Here is a 16,067-nt window from a genome sequence, read left to right as displayed (position 1 = left end):
GCGCCGGAGGCTGGAGTGCGCTCGCAGGTCGCAGTGGCCGCCTGACCCAGGGGGCAGAGGCCAAACCGGCTCAGCCAGCGTGCCGACGCTCATGGCTGCGGGAGGCCTCTGCCCCTTGCCCCTTCACGGTAGCCAGTCCTGACCCTCGCCCACGACCAAGCCGGCCTTTTCCTGCCAGACTGCAGGTCCCGAGAGCCTTAGTAGGGGTCCAGGGACCTGTCCTCCTTCCACCCCTGGAGCATGCCCAGTAGACCAGAACTCGACAGAGACGGATGATTTTATTATGCGCATTCAGCTGCCCCCAGCTAGGGCAGGGGAACCCAGGGGTCTTGGTCCTGCCTTGTGACTGCCCCAAGGACCCCTGCTCCCCAAGGTCATGTCTCCAGGTTCCCCAGAGGTGAAGTCAGGACAGTGTCCACACGATGGAGCAGGCCCCAGACAGATGTGGCAGTTCTGTGACGGCCGCACCCCTCCACATACACAGGTCCACAACGTGACATACACAGCCCATAGAAATACACATACTCTATACATATACACACACAGCACACACAATCCACGCAATCACACACACGCACGCGCGCTCCCCGTGGAGCCTGGGCCGGTGCGAGGTAGCAGTGCAGCTCTGGTTCCAGCTCCGGATCTACACCTCAGTGCTCTTGGAAATGGAGCTGGAGGCAGGGTGGGGTTGGTGGGTCAGAGTCCAGGCCCTGCCCTGCGCTGCCCTGCCCCTCCCACACGTAGGCCCCGCCCCTACCGCAGCTTTTCCTGCAGCTCCTGGTACTTGTCCCCAAGGACTTTGTTCTTGACGGATTGAGGGACATCCGGCACAAACCAGGCCGCGATGAGCTTGATGCACAGGGCCACGTGCTGCAGGCAGCAGGGGTGGGATCAGGGCTGGCTGGGCCGAGGCCGCAGAGGGGGCTGCAGAGTCTGGCCTGGCCCTGGTCCAGCCCTCACCTCAAAGAGGATGAGGAAGGCTAGGCGGATGGCGAGGATGTACCAGAACTGTTCCGACAGGTTGTAGTCGCCGCCGGCATGGCGGTAGTCCCGGTACCTGGGGTGGGACAGCTGGGGTCAGGCTGGGGCGGGGGGATCGCAGGCCTCTGCGCGGCCAGCAGGGGTGGGGGCTCCAGACCTGCACTGGGTCACGTTCTCTGGAGTCTCAGTCCCTGCCAGGTGTGGGAAGTCCTTGGTGTAGAAGATGGACAAGCTGTGGTTGACGTAGCCGGTGAGGCAGCTGGGGGAGGAGTGGCTAGTGTGGGGGCTGGCCCAGTCCCCTGGGGGCAGTGGGGCCAGCCACCTCCACTTCTCCCATCAGCCTGGGGTGGAGAGGAGCTGAGGCTTGGGGGCAGGTGCGGTGGCTCCTGGAAGGCTCTCCATGTACCAGGCCATGGGATGGGGCAGGGCAGGCAGCTGTCCCTCCCCCTGGGGCCCCCTTAACAACAGCAGAGCTAGGACCCCATGGCCGTGGAAGCCCAGGCCATCAACAGGACAGCGGTCTGGCCTCACCCAGGGCTGAGCTGGTCGGGGAAGGGGCTGCTCCAAGAAGGCTGAGGCCTTGCTTACTCCTGGGTGGTGGGGGTCCCCCGGCTGCAGGGGCCATAGCGGTACTTGTAGACGACACGGGGGATGAACTCAGACGTGAAGGCGATGATCATCCCATTGGCGATGACGGCCAGCACTCCGATGGTCTCTAGCACCTGCAGCCACGTCCCTGGGTGGAGGTGGCCGTCAGCTGCCAGCTCCTCCAGGCCGGAGTAGCCTGGCTAGCTAGAGGTGACACCAACAATGGCCACCCAAGTCCTGCTGACAGGCTAGGTGGGGTGGTCCCCAGTGCCCTGGCCTCAGCTCTGCCATGGACGTCCATCCTGGAACCTGCCTCCCACCTCCCTCTTGCCCCCATGTCTCCCACTGACCCCCACCCATCCCAGTGTGCCCCACCTTGGCAACCCACCCCCCACCATGATGTTGGGTCAGGTGCCAGCCATGGGGCCTCCCAGAGCCTGCCTGGGTGAGCACTGACCAATGTCCTTGGCCTTGCGAGGCACCAGGCGCCGCTGCAGCCGCACCATCTTGATGGCGTCCAGGCGGATCTCCAGCAGGTTGCTGAAGAAGGCAAGCAGCGGCGCCAGCGGGAAGGCGGCCACGAAGATGGTGGTGAAGCCATACTGGATCACTGTGGGTAGCCGGAGGGTGGCGGGTCACAGAGAGCTACCCCACACTGTGCCACCCTCATCCCCTCTGCCCGCTGCCCACGCACTCATCTCCATGAACTCATCGAAGAGGCTGAAGGTGTTAACCTCATTCAGGAGATAGTTGCGCTGCCAGTGTGCGAGCTCAGGGTCCTGGGCCAGGCGATGGGACCCTGAACACATGGTGCGCCACTTGTGAGTCAACCACCTGTGGACAAGGGACGCATGGGGCAGGGCCGGGACAGAGGGAGTGAGGGGTGGCAGGGCAGTGGGGCAGCGTGGCGCACTCACGGCTTCAGGTATTCCGCACAGTTGCTCAAGGTCTGCTTCAGGATCATGATGATGGCCATCTGCACGAACAAGTCCATCATGCAGCCGCTGAGGTGGCACTGTGGGTGGGTGGTCAGAGCACTCAGCCATGGGGGCGAGAGAGCAGCAGGGGCTGGGTGGTCAGCCACAGGGGGCCAGGGGCAGCAGGGTTTGGGTAGTCAGACAGTCAGCCACAGGGGCAAGGGGCAGCAGGGGCCGGGTGGTCAGACAGTCAGCCACAGGGGGTAGGAGGGCAGCAGGGTTTGGGTGGTCAGGGTGTTCAGTCACAAGGGGCAAGGGGCAGCAGGGGCCGGGTGGTCAGGCAGTCAGCCACGGGGGGCAGGAGGGCAGTAGGGGCTGGGTGGTCAGTCAGCCAGCCACAGGGGCAAGGGGCAGCAGGGGCTGGGTGGTCAGTCAGCCACAGGGGGCAGGAGGGCAGCAGGGGCCGGGTGGTGGGAGCTGGAGCTAGGGCCAACTGACCTCTTCCAGCTTCCACTGGCCAGCCAGGCGCGTGGACTTCCCAGGATGGCCATTAATCCTGCAGGTGAGAAGTAGGCCTGGGGGGAGGGCGCAGTGGCCACAGGGTAGATGTGGGGACTGTGGGGGGTGAGTACCACAAAGAAACGGGACAGGAGGGTGTGGCTATGTCTGCGCCCCCACAGTGGAGGTGGTGGGTCAGCCGGCATGGCCAGTGCCCTAGTGTCACTGCCCTTCCCAGGTCTGTGGTGCCGGCAATGCCGAGGTGCAGGCAGGGCATTGGGGCAGTCCGGAGGGAGCCCAGCTCTGCACTGGAGGAGGGGGCGGCAGGCAGACCCTGGAGCAGTGGGAAGTGGGGAGCAGGGACAGCCTGACTGGGTGCGTTGGCCAAGTCCCACGCTGTACTGGAGAACAAGGGACGGTCCTACCAGCACCACAGACAGAAGCTTAGTCTACCTATGGCACCAGGCTATGGCCCCACTAACAAATAAATTCAAAAAATAAACAAACTTTTTTTTTTTTTTACAAAAAATAAACAAGTAGGGGCTGGTGCTGTGACCCAACAGCCATTCCCTGCAGTGCCAGCCATCCACACGGGCACCAATTGTCCCAGCTGCTGCACTTCTATCCAGCTCTCTGCTGATGGCCTGGGATTGCAGAAGATGGCCCAAGTGCTTGGGACCCTGCACCCACGTAGGAGACATCGAGGAGGCTCCTGGCTTCAGCCTGGCTGTTGTAGCCATTTGGGGAGTGAGGGGAATAAACCAGCATGTGGACAGTATTTCTCTATATAAAACTCTTTCAAACAAATAAATCTTTATAAAGAAAGATTTGAAATTGTAGAAACTAAGGCTTTAACTGAAAAGTTCTCTGGGAGGACAGAAAGATCCTGGTGTTGGGTGGAGCACGGGCCGCAGGTCAGTGCCACAGAGAGGGGAGGCCACGGGGGCCAGGGCCACAGGAGGGTGAGGCCACCAGGGCCACAGGAGGGGAGGCCACGGGGGCCAGGGCCACGGAGGGGGAGGCCACTGGGCCAGGGCCACAGGAGGGGGAGGCCACGGGGGCCAGGGCCACAGGAGGGTGAGGCCACCAAGGCCACAGGAGGGGGAGGCCACTGGGCCAGGGCCACGGATGGGGATGCCACGGGGGCCAGGGCCACAGGAGGGGAGGCCACGGGGGCCAGGGCCACAGGAGGGGAGGCCACGGGGGCCAGGGCCACAGGAGGGGGAGGCCACGGGGGCTAGGGCCATGGTGGGGACCAGAGTCACGGAGGGCCAGCGCCATGGAGGAGCAAGGCCACGGGGACCAGGGTCACGGAGGGCATTGCCACAGAGATCAGTGCCTAGGAGACTGAGGCCACAGAGGCCAGGGCCGCAGAACTCCAAGCAGAGGAGCTGGGCCCAGGGGAATTATTGGAGCAGGAAAGCTGGAGCCCTGGCTAGGCACAGGGAGGCAGGTGGCAGCCCCTGGCCTCGGCCTCCAGGACAACAAATGCAGCAGTGAGCGCAGGAGTGACTTCCAAGAAGGGAACATGAACTGAGGCATGCCCACGCATGCCAGCCTGTGGGAGAGCAGACCCGACACGTGGTAATCACGCAATAACTCAGAAAACTGGTCCCCCATGTACTTGCTCAGGTACATGAGGAAACCCAGGCACGAAGAAGGCTTGGGGACTCCTCCTGAGAGGGCACCATGGAGAGACAGCAGGGCCTGGCAAAGGCAGGGGGGACAGGCAAGCCACCCAACCCCAACAAGGACAAAGTGCCAGCACCCAGGAAGCAGCCCGCATGCAAACTATGACCATCACAGCCTGTGGTCACAGACTGAGCTGCTGGGCCACCCCAGGGTCACCATCCTGAAGAGCTGCATGAGGTCAGCTTTACACAGAGGGCACAGGGGCAGGGGGCACTCTACCCTACCAGCACCCCAGCGCCACAGGATTCAGTTTCTGATCCAGGGCCCGTCTCCCATGAGCCGCAGAGAGGCAGCTGTGGCGGGGGTGTCTGGAGGGGAGCTTAGCTTGCAAGGTGTGTTGGTCCTAGGGACAGGCCGGGTGACTCCAAGCGGAAGCTCTGCCCCAGCTCATCCCATGACCTTGGACTCCATAGCTGCCTCCATGACTTGATGCCTTCGTACTGGAAGCTGACAAACCCTCCCCTGCTCTCATGACCGCTCCTGTGCATGGCAACTGAGTGACACAGGAAGTAGGGGCAGGAGAGGGTGCCTGCTGCAAGCCACACCTCAGATGGGCGCAGGCAGCAAGCTGGAGGGCACCCCGAATGTGTGCTAAGATGCAGGTAGGCATGTGGGCAGAATAGGCCTGGCCAGCGAGGCTCCTGGCAAGACCAGGAGGCCAGGGAACCAGGGAACTGGCCAGGAGGCCGTGTTTCCTGCTCAGCAGTGAGGGTCTGGGCTGTGTTACATTCCTTATCCTGAGAGTAGGAGAGGGGCGTGGCTAGAGGAAGCCACAGCACAGCCTGGCAAGAAGAGGGCAGTAGAAAGCCACATGCCTGGAGCAGCAATGAGTGGGTGAGAGGCAGCAGGCCGGGGGTCAGGGTGTGGGCAAGGGGCTGCGGGCACAGGGTTGGGCCGCAGGCAAGGGGCAGCATACACAGGGCCAGGCCGCAGGTGAAAGGCTGGCCAGGGGACGAAGGTAGGATAAAAGACTACTGGTCTCCCTGCTTGCCCTGCATAGATGGACTAGATGTGCCAACCCTGGCCCCTCCTGTTTCAAGGGAGAGGGTGGGGGCCAGGCCAAGGACAGCCACTGGCCCAGGCAACAGAGGCACCACCTGTAGGAGATGGTGCCGGCAACGGCTGTCAGCTGTCCAGCCAGGCCAGCGAAAAGTGACATGGTGGGAGAGGGTGCTGGGTCACCCCTAGATTCTAGGGGTCTTTTGACCCAGTTAGAGGATTCCAGGGGCAGAGTCGCCACGAGGGGCAGGGCTGGCAGAGCCGAGGGGCCTGGCGCAGCCAGCCCCCAGGACAGGGGAAGGGTGTGGGCCTGTGGACAAGTCTGGCCACCCCGTGAAGCCAGTCCGCCTCCCCATCTCTCACCCACGACCCTTGTCTGCTTCACTGATCCAGTTAGTGCAAGCTGTCTGTGTCTATTTGGGTTCTTGGCCAAGAGTTTGCCTTGAGTATCAGATCAGATTCTGGACTTTGGAGTTTGAAATCAATGCTGGACTCGGCTTAGATTTGGGGGTTGGGCCAGCGCCACTGGGTAGCAAGCTAAGCCTATGCCTGAGGCACCAGCATCCTATTGGGCACCAGTTCCAATCCTAGCTGCTCCACTTCCCATCCAGCTCCCTGCTAATACACCTGGAAGAGCAGTGGGGGCTGGACCAAATCTTTGGGACCCTGCACCCATGTGGCAGGTATGGAGGAAGTTGCAGACTTCACCTGGTCCTGCCCCACCCACTTCAGTCATTCAGAGTGAACCAGCAAATAGAGTGTATGTGTGTGTGTGTATAACTCTGCCTTTCAAGTAAAAATAATTAAGCCTTGGGAGTTGCAGTGGGTGGAACCAATCCTGTGTGGGACCTGACACAGGCACCTGCTGGAGCCCTGACTGGGCACATGGAGGCAGGTAGCAACCCTGCGGGGTACAGCAGGAATGCCTCCCCAGAATTCACACAGACACTTACATTCAGTGTGAGGGTTGATGGGTGAGTGGGGGAGACCTGAGCTGGTTACAGTGCTGAGAGTGCCAAGGTGGATGGGAGTCAGTGGGGGTCGGTGGGGATCAGTGGGCAAGGGGTGTCTGAGCTTGGCTCAGGTGCTCAGATTCTCACTGTATCTGCCACGTCCAGTGGCCACTGACCACCCAGCTCTGAGCTGGAGTGAACCCTTTGCCCGAGGCCTCTCAGGCAGTTTACTTCAAGCCATGGAAGTGGGTTCACAGGGCCCACAGGTTGCCCTTGCTGTGTCCACCTCTGCACTCCTCCCGGGGGCTGACACGTGGCCAGGCATCATCTGGAGGAGAGTCCTGGAGAAGACACAGCCGCGGACAGCCAAGGAGTTGCCGTGCGGACACTGTCTAGCCGAGAGGCCTCCGGAACCCCTCTCCGGGAGAACTGATGGGGAAAGAGCCAGAGCAGGGCTGGGCCAAGGCCCACACTGACCCACGTGGCTGGGAGAGGGGCCTACCTGCCCAGGATGAAGGCGATGTAGACCAGGGAGGAGAAGTGGGTGAAGAACTGCAGCATGAAGAACTTAATGGTGAACTTTCTCTCTCTCTCTGAGAAGGTCCTGGGCTTCTCTGTAAGGACACGTGGCTGGGCCTCCCCTGTCCCTCACCCATCCCTGCCAACCCTGCACCATGGAAGGACCCTCCCCAGACCTCGGCTCAGCTCCAAGACCCCACCCGAATGCTCTCACCGAAGTCACAGAGCTTCAGTGCCACACACTTGTTGACCTGCGGGAGCATCACCGTGAGGAGTCACCCGGGGCCTCGCGGCCTGGCCCGCCCTCGGCCCTGCTCCTCAACCCACCTTAGTCAGGACGACGATGATGACGTAATGTACCACGGCCCCCGTCACCACCACGGCTGTGGTCACATACTCCTCCCTCAGGATACCGGAGGTCCAGCTGCTGAAGAGGGGGCCAGCCACCACGCGGTAGACCACCAGCACGTGGGCCATGCCGATCAGCAGGCAGATCTGTGGGGGTCAGCAGCTGCGGTGGGGAGGAGTGGAGAGGCGCCCCGACCCAGGGCTTGGCCTGGTTCCCCAGGGAGTACCATGAGCAGGGACACGATGAGGATGATGGTGCTGCGCACGTACGAGTGCTGGTGAGGTTGCAGCTGGTACTCAGGAGAGTTGATGAGCTGGAGCGCCATCTCCTCCTGAGGAGATCCGAGGCAACTTCAGACAGGACACAGGCCTCAGACACACAGGGCACACTCCTCACACACACGGGACACACTCCTCACACACACGGGACACACTCCTCACACACACACGGGACACACTCCTCACACACACGGGACACACTCCTCACACACACGGGACACACTCCTCACACACACGGGACACACTCCTCACACACACGGGACACACTCCTCACACATAGGACACACTCCTCACACACACGGGACACACTCCTCACACATAGGACACACTCCTCACACACACACAGGACACACTCCTCACACACACGGGACACACTACTCACACACACAGGACACACTCCTCACACACACAGACATACATCTCACACACAGGACACACTCCTCACACACAGGACACACTCCTCACAAACACACACAGGACACACTCCTCACACACACATGGGACACACACCTCACACACACAGGACATACTCCTCACACATAGGACACACTCCTCACACAAAGGACACACTCCTCACACACACTCACAGGACACACTCCTCATACACACACAGGACACACTCCTCACACACACGGGACACACTCCTCACACACAGGACATACTCCTCACACATAGGACACACTCCTCACACAAAGGACACACTCCTCACACACAGGACATACTCCTCACACACACACACTCCTCACACACAGGACACACTCTTCTCACACACAGGGCACAGAGGACACACTCCTCACACACACAGGGCACAGAGGACACACTCCTCACACACACAGGACACACTCCTCACAAGTAGGACACACTCCTCACACACGTAGAGCACACTCCTCTCACACACACACTCCTCACACATAGGACACACTCCTCACACACACACACGGGACACACTCCTCACACACACACACGGGACACACTCCTCACACACACACTCCTCACACACAGGACACACTCTTCTCACACACAGGGCACAGAGGACACACTCCTCACACACACAGGGCACAGAGGACACACTCCTCTCACACACAGGACACACTCCTCACAAGTAGGACACACTCCTCACACACATAGAGCACACTCCTCTCACACACACACTCCTCACACATAGGACACACTCCTCACACACACACGGGACACACTCCTCACACACACACAGGACACAACCTCTGACATGGGACACACTCATTAGCCATGGGAAATTCTCCTATTCTTAGCACTAGTGGGTTCCCCTCCTCCCTCTTCCTCACCTGATCCTCGTCCCAGCCATATAGATCCCAGTGCAGGACCACCCGTGCCCGCTGTCTCTTCCAGATCTCCAGGAACACGGTGGCTGTGGTGGAACATGACAGGTAACAGAATACCCCAAGGGATGGGCTAAGCACTTGTGCTCCTTCCCAGGGGTGACTTACCCCACAACGCCATGAATATGGCGAACAACACTGTGCCCTCGTTGTCAAAAAGGTGGGTGAGCTGGAGAGGAAGCAGGGCTGGTGTCCAGATCCTGGGAAAGGGGGAACCCCCTGCCCCCAGCCCCCAGGCCCAGGGCTGAACCTTGGCAAAAGTGCAGGTGTCAGAGAGTGGCCGGTAGGTGCGCTGGCGCTCCCCGTGGGGACACATGAAGACGTCGGTGGCATTGCAGATCTCCTTGCTGGAGGTGCACAGGTGCTCATGCCATCTCTCACCAGGCCAGGGACCCCAAGCTCCTGCTGGAACCCCCACCGTATCCCAGGATCCCCACCTCACCCAGACCCACCTGATCTGACTGGCATCAAACAGGGCGAATCCACTGAAGAAGACGATAAGGCCCACCAGGGCGGCAGGCACCAGCATGTAGGTGTACCAGCCTAGCCAGGCAAAGTACAGTGCCACCTTCTCGCCAAAGTAGTCCCTGCGACACAGTCCCCATTAGGGCTGTCCAGTGAGAGAACAGGCACACCAGCAGCACCAGTGCCTCCTGGGGTGTGGTCACACAAGTGTATGGGGCCTCAGGAGTGTCTGTGGGTTCAAGGGGTGCCTATGGAGGTACAGGTGTGTGTGTAAGCACAGGTATGTCTGTGGGTACAGGCGTGTCTGCATGTATAGGTGTGTCTGTGGGCATAGGTGTGTCTTGTGTACAGGTGTATCTGTGGGTACCGTGTATTTGTGGGCATGGGTGTGTCTATGTGTACAGGTGTGTCTGTGTGTACTGCTGTGTCTATGGAGGTACAGGTATGTCTTGTGTACAGGTGTATCTGTGGGTAGAGTTTGTGGACACAGGTGGGTCTGTGTGTACAGGTGTGTCTGTGGGTACAGGTATGTCTTGTGTACAGGTGTATCTGTGGGTAGAGTTTGTGGACACAGGTGGGTCTGTGTGTACAGGTGTGTCTGTGGGTACAGGTATGTCTTGTGTGCAGGTGTATCTGTGGGTAGAGTTTGTGGACACAGGTGGGTCTGTGTGTACAGGTGTGTCTGTGGGTACAGGTATGTCTTGTGTACAGGTGTATCTGTGGGTAGAGTTTGTGGACACAGGTGGGTCTGTGTGTACAGGTGTGTCTGTGGGTACAGGTATGTCTTGTGTACAGGTGTATCTGTGGGTAGAGTTGTGGACACAGGTGGGTCTGTGTGTACAGGTGTGTCTTGTATACAGGTGTATCTGTGGGTAGAGTTGTGGACACAGGTGGGTCTGTGTGTACAGGTGTGTCTGCCGCTCAGGCCATTGCCTTTGGAGAAGTTACCTGATCTTGTCAATCGGTTGCTTCTGGAAAATGTCCCTCCACTGGGCCCATTTGCTCTTCAGGTATTCCTCCCCCTGGGGCAAGCAACAGTGAGATCCCTACCCCGGGGTCCCATCCCTGGAGCTCCCAGCAGGCTCAGGGCTCACCTTATGCAGGGGGAACTTGGCCTCAAAGACCCCGTCCTTCATCATATCATCAAAGGTGTCTGGGATCAGAGGTGGCAAGGGTCAGGGGGTAGGACCACCTGCATCACACACATACACTCAGGAACCCATTACAACCCCAGGGACACAACCAATCACACGCCACAGAGACCCTGTCCATCACACAGCCCAGGAACCCTCCATCACACACAGCCCAGGAACCCTCCATCACACACAGCCCAGGAACCCTGCCCATCACACAGCCCAGGGAACCTGCCCATCACACAGCACAGAGAAACTGCCCATCACACACCCCAGAGACCCTCCATCACACCACCCCAGGAACCCTGCCCATCACACAGCCCAGAGACCCTCCATCATACACCCCAGGGACCCTGCCCATCACAGAGCCCAGAGACCCTCCATCATACACCCCAGGGACCCTGACCATCACACAGCCCAGGGATCCATTCGTCACCCACCAGTCACATCTCACCTCCAGTTTCCGTCTTTCTTTTCAGGACAAAGTTGATGATTCGGATTCTGAAACCCACGTGTAGGGCCACGTCACCCTGGCCCTGCAGGGACTGACCCCTCAGGCACGGCCAGGCCCAGGCCCAGTACTCGCTGACCTGACAGAGCCTACCACCCTAGTCCTCTCACTCAGGCCTGCCCACGCCATCCAGAGTGAGGCCCTGGCTGGGGGCTCCTTCTCCTTCCCATAACTGTGCCCCCAAGCTCCCCAGGGACCCCACATTCCAGGGCACATCTAAGCCCAACCTAACCCCTGAACACCACACTTAACCCCACACTTGACCCTTGGACCCCACACCTGTACCTGCACCTGACCCTTGGACCCCACATCTGACCCCACACCCAGCTCAGCTTCCTGTCAGCATGGGGCTCACATAGCCTCAGGCCCAGGAAGTGGACAGCCCAGCCCTCAGAGCACAGCAAGCCCTGAGAGTGGCCACTCTGTACCCACAGGTGGCCTCCAAGGCCTAGGGCCAGACTCAGAGTCCTTTACCAGGGCTCTCCAGCCAGCCCAGCCCAGGGCAGAGGGGCCTGGAGGGGCCAGTCAGGAGGTAGGGAGGCGCACCTGTTGGAGAAGTGGTTTCTTGGAGACCAAAGTCCAGGGCAGCTGTCCAAGACCCACCAGTGGCCTATGTGAGTCCTGCCCAACCCTGCAAGTGCCAGCTTGACTCCCCCAGGCCATGGTCACCCAGATGTACCATACGCTGCCTGGACAGGGCATTATGGGGGCTCAGGGTCACCAGCCTGTCCCTCTCACCTTGTGGCGGCTAAGTTGGGGTCCTTGCTGGGGCTGGGGCAGGAGCCTTTGGGCTCCAGAAGGAGGGCATGGTACAGGTCCAAGACCCTGCTGCTGGTGCCAATCCCAAAGAACATCTGGCTGCTGGTCTCCAGCACCTGGGGGTGAAGCCATGGGTCTTGGCGCTGGCCACACCCTACCCCCCCGTTTGCCCTGACCTGCTCCCAGTGCCTGGTGCCAGCCCACCTTGACCCGGAAGCCCTTCCTTCTCAACTCATCCAGGAAGCGCTGCTGCCGCTCCATCTGTTCACGGTTGCTCTGGGTGCTCTGGGCGGCCACCAAGACGAAGTCCCACGCTTCGGGATCTGGGGTCTGCGGGAGGCAGGTCTGAGGCTGGGGTGAGACTCAGGCAGGGTGAGGCTGGGGTGAATTGGGGGTACCCGCCAGACTCACCTCCTGCTTGTACATGTCCATCAGGGGGAAGCTGTCCCCTTCTGCCCCCGCCAGGATCTCCTCCTCCTCCTGGGGGCACAAAACAGGGAGGAGGGGAGATGCTGCAGGCCAGTGCCTTGCCACCCAGGGCCCCCAACATGCCGGCTGTGGGGTGAGAACTCCCCATACACATGTCTCCTACAGGGCAGTGGGGGTGGGCAGTTGGGGAACACCTGTGGCCTCCGGAACTGGACACCCTAGAGAAGCTGCACACATCACAGCTGAAGGCACAGCTGCCGGACTGGAGTGGCCGGCTCAGGTGCTGGACACCCCTAGACCCCTGAGGCCATGGTGACCGGGGGCACAGTGAGGGGACTGGGCACTCCAGCCACAGGCCTGATGCTGACAGCTACAAAGACATGGGGCTGCAGTGCCATAGCTCCCCAGATCCAGAGAGACCTATGTGGGCATCCTCACCAGTGCCCTTCTGGGCGGGGAGAGGCTGTGGGCAGTGAGTGGTCGGGGCAGGACCCACAGGGTCGCAGGTAAAGGTGGGCACCAGAGGGCAGAACCCTGGCTCGCTTTTCTGAGGATGTGTGTATGTGAAAAGCAAAGTGATGGGAAGAGAGAGGAAGAGACAGAGAGACAGAGAGATGAGAGAGAAGGAGAGATGGAGAGAGACAGAGAGAGAACCTCTGAGTGCTCACTCCCCTTCCCAGGCAGCATTCCTGCCTCCTCCTCCTCCGGGAAGCCTCCCCTGACTGCCCCAGCCAGTCCTACATTCTGATGGCAGATAAAGGAGGTGACTGCTGGGCACCCATTCATGCTGAGCTCGTTTTGTTTACCTGGGATCCCCCCGCACCAGGTGCCAACTGCTCCCTGCTCCAACCCCACCCTCGCGTAGTCCAGGGCTGGCCAGTCCTGGCCGAGCTGCCTTCCCAGTGTTCATGCTCCCCACCCCACTGCCCCTGACTGTCCAGGGACAGACACCTCACTTGGGTGTGGCGCTGGTACCTGAAACTTCTCCCTGGCTCAGGGCACTGCTCACATGACACACAGGGCGGGGCAGGTACCACTGCTCCCCAAGACAGATGGCTGCCCAGGCCCAGGGTGACGTCCCAGCAGCCCTGGGCGTGCCCGCCTTGGGGTCTCCCATGGGACAGCTGATGGAGCCACACTCCCTATCCCCCAGCACAGGCAGGGAAAGGCACATGGAGATCCCAGCCTCAGCCAACAAGACACCCAGAAACTCAGGATCTGGGGTCACCCACAGTCACCCCAGATGACTGACCACTGGTCACTGGGGTTGGGGGACTGACCCAGTAAAGCAACACACAGGGCTCTGCTCTGCTAGACAGCCATGTTGCAGCCCCGCCCCCTCAGGCTCCGAGTCACAACATCAACCTGCCTTCCGGGCCCCAAGCCCAATGCTGACAGCCCCACATCCCATTGGTGCCCAGGGCAGCCAGCCTGCAGGGACCCTCACCAGTGGGGTCCAGACAGGACACCCAGGGCAGGGGCCACTGTGCCCCCCCAGCCCCATGCTCACAGGTGGGGCAGGTGGCCCTGGCTGGGCCCTACCCTTCATATCTTCCTCCTACTTCCTCCCACGGTCGCCGGGACTTTGGGTGTCACACACCTGACAATGTGCAGCAAAGAGGGAGGAGGGCGGCTGGGCCCTGGCACCTGTGGGGTTCAGTGCCCGGGGGGAACAGCTCCCTGGAGACACAGCCTCCCTCCCACCCGCTCTCTTCCAAGGAGCTACCTTGCCACACCTGAGTACCCAACAAACCCCTCCGGTGCCCCGCCCACCCTCTGCACTTTGGCCTATCCCCCAACCCTTGTGTGGCCACAGTGGGGTGCTTGTGGGCATGGGGCTGTCTAGATGCAGGTCAGGCATGGGGGCTTAGTCCTCCATGCTGCAGCAGCCACACACCTGGCCCCGACTCCTCTGCCCACCTGACACCAGCGGGTCCAGGCTGGGCATCCGGGTGCTGGCTGGAGCAGCCGGAGTGCCCAGGTGGAGTCTGGACGGGCAGAGTTCAGCTCCACCTGCGGCCCTGGGAGCCCAGAGGAAGGCGGTTTTGGTCCTGATTCAGGCCTGGGGGCTTTTTCTAGGCGGGAGAGGCAGAGCCGCCCTCTGGGACCCTCTCCTGCTCCCCAGAGCCCCAGCAGGTCCCCCCTAGGTCTGGGGAGTAGGGGACACGCGACCCCACCCCTACCCCGGCCACTCCCCGACCCGGTGCCAGCCGGGATGTGAGGGGTACCACAGGCAGCCGCTTAGGCCAGGTGGCCGAGACCCGACGGCATCGGAAGGGCGCTGCTGGGGTGGACGCCCACACAGCACCCGCCCTGACAGGGAGCCCCCGGCAGGCGCTGCTGTTCAGGGCAGGGCGGGAAGCCGCAGGAGCGGGCCCTGGGCGCCCGACTCACCTGCATGCTGGCGGCTGCCAGGGACTGCGGGTCGGAGTGCGCGCCAGGTGCGGCCGCGGACTTCCGCGTGGGGCTCGCCCCGCCCTGCCCCTCCTCCCGGGCCGCGCCAAGGTGTGCGGAGGGGGCGGAGCCCGCAGGAGCCGGGGGAGGCACCTGCCCAGGAAGGCCAGGTGGACGGTGGGGGGCCGAGGAAGTGCCCCCGTGGCGGGCAGGGTCGTGGTGGACAGCTGCCAGCCGGGCGGTGGGGCCTGACCTGCAGCAGCAGCCCCAACCCAGCCCCACCTCAACCTCCGGCTGCTTCTGGGAGCACCAGGTGTGGGGCGTCCGCAGACAGGGCCTGGGGACAGGAGCACCACGGGGCCAGCGGGCACCCACCGCGTCAGGGCTTTGCCGCCTGCCTCACCAGTGGCGCCGAAGTGCTCAGGCTGTATCTGCCGTGAGGCTGGGGGTTCCCAGACAGCTTCTCTCTGTTGTGCTGAGTGAGCCCGTGGTAAAGGCGTGTGTGACCACGGGGCCAGCGGGCACCCACCGCGTCAGGGCTTTGCCGCCTGCCTCACCAGTGGCGCCGAAGTGCTCAGGCTGTATCTGCCGTGAGGCTGGGGGTTCCCAGACAGCTTCTCTCTGTTGTGCTGAGTGAGCCCGTGGTAAAGGCGTGTGTGACGCGGAACAGAGGATAAAGGTATTATAGGGGGCACATTGCATGAAAGCATTGCACCAAAGCCAATTTAGAATTTGGGGAGTCTTTATTAGCCAGCTGGCAACTGCTTCCACTCAGAGCAGGTCTGCGGGAGACAGCCGCGAACTGTCACTCTAGTGAGCTTTTAAGGAAAAACATTCCTGGCCTTTCCGCTGGCAAGCAAGGGTACAGCAGCTGCATTGAGCAGGTTAGAGCCCAAATCAGCAATTCCACAGGGACAGTCACGGTTCAGCTTTGTGGAATTGGCTCCATTTCTCATGGGGCTCAGCTCCCAGGTCCTGGTTCCTTCTGGGAGGAGGGTGTCCAAGCCCACCAGTGACTGGGATACACTCACTCTGCAGCGTTTCACCCTGTCACAAAGGAAGGGTGCAGCTGAACCCACAGGGTCCCTTGGAGGAAGCCTGCTGCTCCAGGCGCGGTGGGCACCTTGGGGCTAGGTTCCCACTGCCCACTTGGGCAGCTGCAGCATTTGGGGAGGGGGCCCAGGCCAGCCTCACTCTGGACCAGCAGTGTCTGCACCAGGACAGTCACTGTCCCCCGCTCCGGC

At 61.2% G+C, this 16,067-nt stretch overlaps 1 protein-coding gene across 3 annotated transcripts; it reads right to left on the bottom strand.

The window, feature by feature from the left end:
* Positions 1-569: 569 nt before the first annotated feature.
* Positions 570-14,914, bottom strand: LOC101517214 (anoctamin-9). Of its 3 annotated transcripts, none has more exons than XM_058659632.1 (24): positions 14,824-14,914; positions 12,412-12,480; positions 12,205-12,345; positions 11,980-12,116; positions 11,185-11,231; positions 10,692-10,750; positions 10,546-10,619; positions 9,585-9,719; positions 9,383-9,479; positions 9,241-9,301; positions 9,079-9,161; positions 7,723-7,827; positions 7,475-7,642; positions 7,362-7,398; positions 7,131-7,242; positions 2,985-3,042; positions 2,487-2,584; positions 2,264-2,403; positions 2,027-2,179; positions 1,570-1,717; positions 1,139-1,240; positions 961-1,057; positions 758-870; positions 570-671 (listed from the first exon to the last, which is right to left on the bottom strand). In XM_058659632.1, exons 1-24 carry the CDS (start codon positions 14,827-14,829, stop codon positions 644-646), a joined length of 2,268 nt encoding a protein of 755 aa, XP_058515615.1. In that variant the 5' UTR covers positions 14,830-14,914; the 3' UTR covers positions 570-643. The 3 variants fall into 3 exon arrangements, with proteins under 3 accessions (XP_058515615.1, XP_058515616.1, XP_058515617.1); XM_058659633.1 differs by having other exon boundaries at positions 12,205-12,330; XM_058659634.1 differs by lacking the exons at positions 12,205-12,345; positions 12,412-12,480; positions 14,824-14,914 and having other exon boundaries at positions 10,692-10,789; positions 11,980-12,071.
* Positions 14,915-16,067: the final 1,153 nt, after the last annotated feature.

This window comes from Ochotona princeps, unplaced genomic scaffold, assembly GCF_030435755.1.
Source record: "Ochotona princeps isolate mOchPri1 unplaced genomic scaffold, mOchPri1.hap1 HAP1_SCAFFOLD_148, whole genome shotgun sequence".
NCBI lineage: Eukaryota > Metazoa > Chordata > Mammalia > Lagomorpha > Ochotonidae > Ochotona > Ochotona princeps.
The sequence above is the reverse complement of the archived record's forward strand: the minus strand, read 5'-3'. Positions and strand labels throughout refer to the sequence as shown.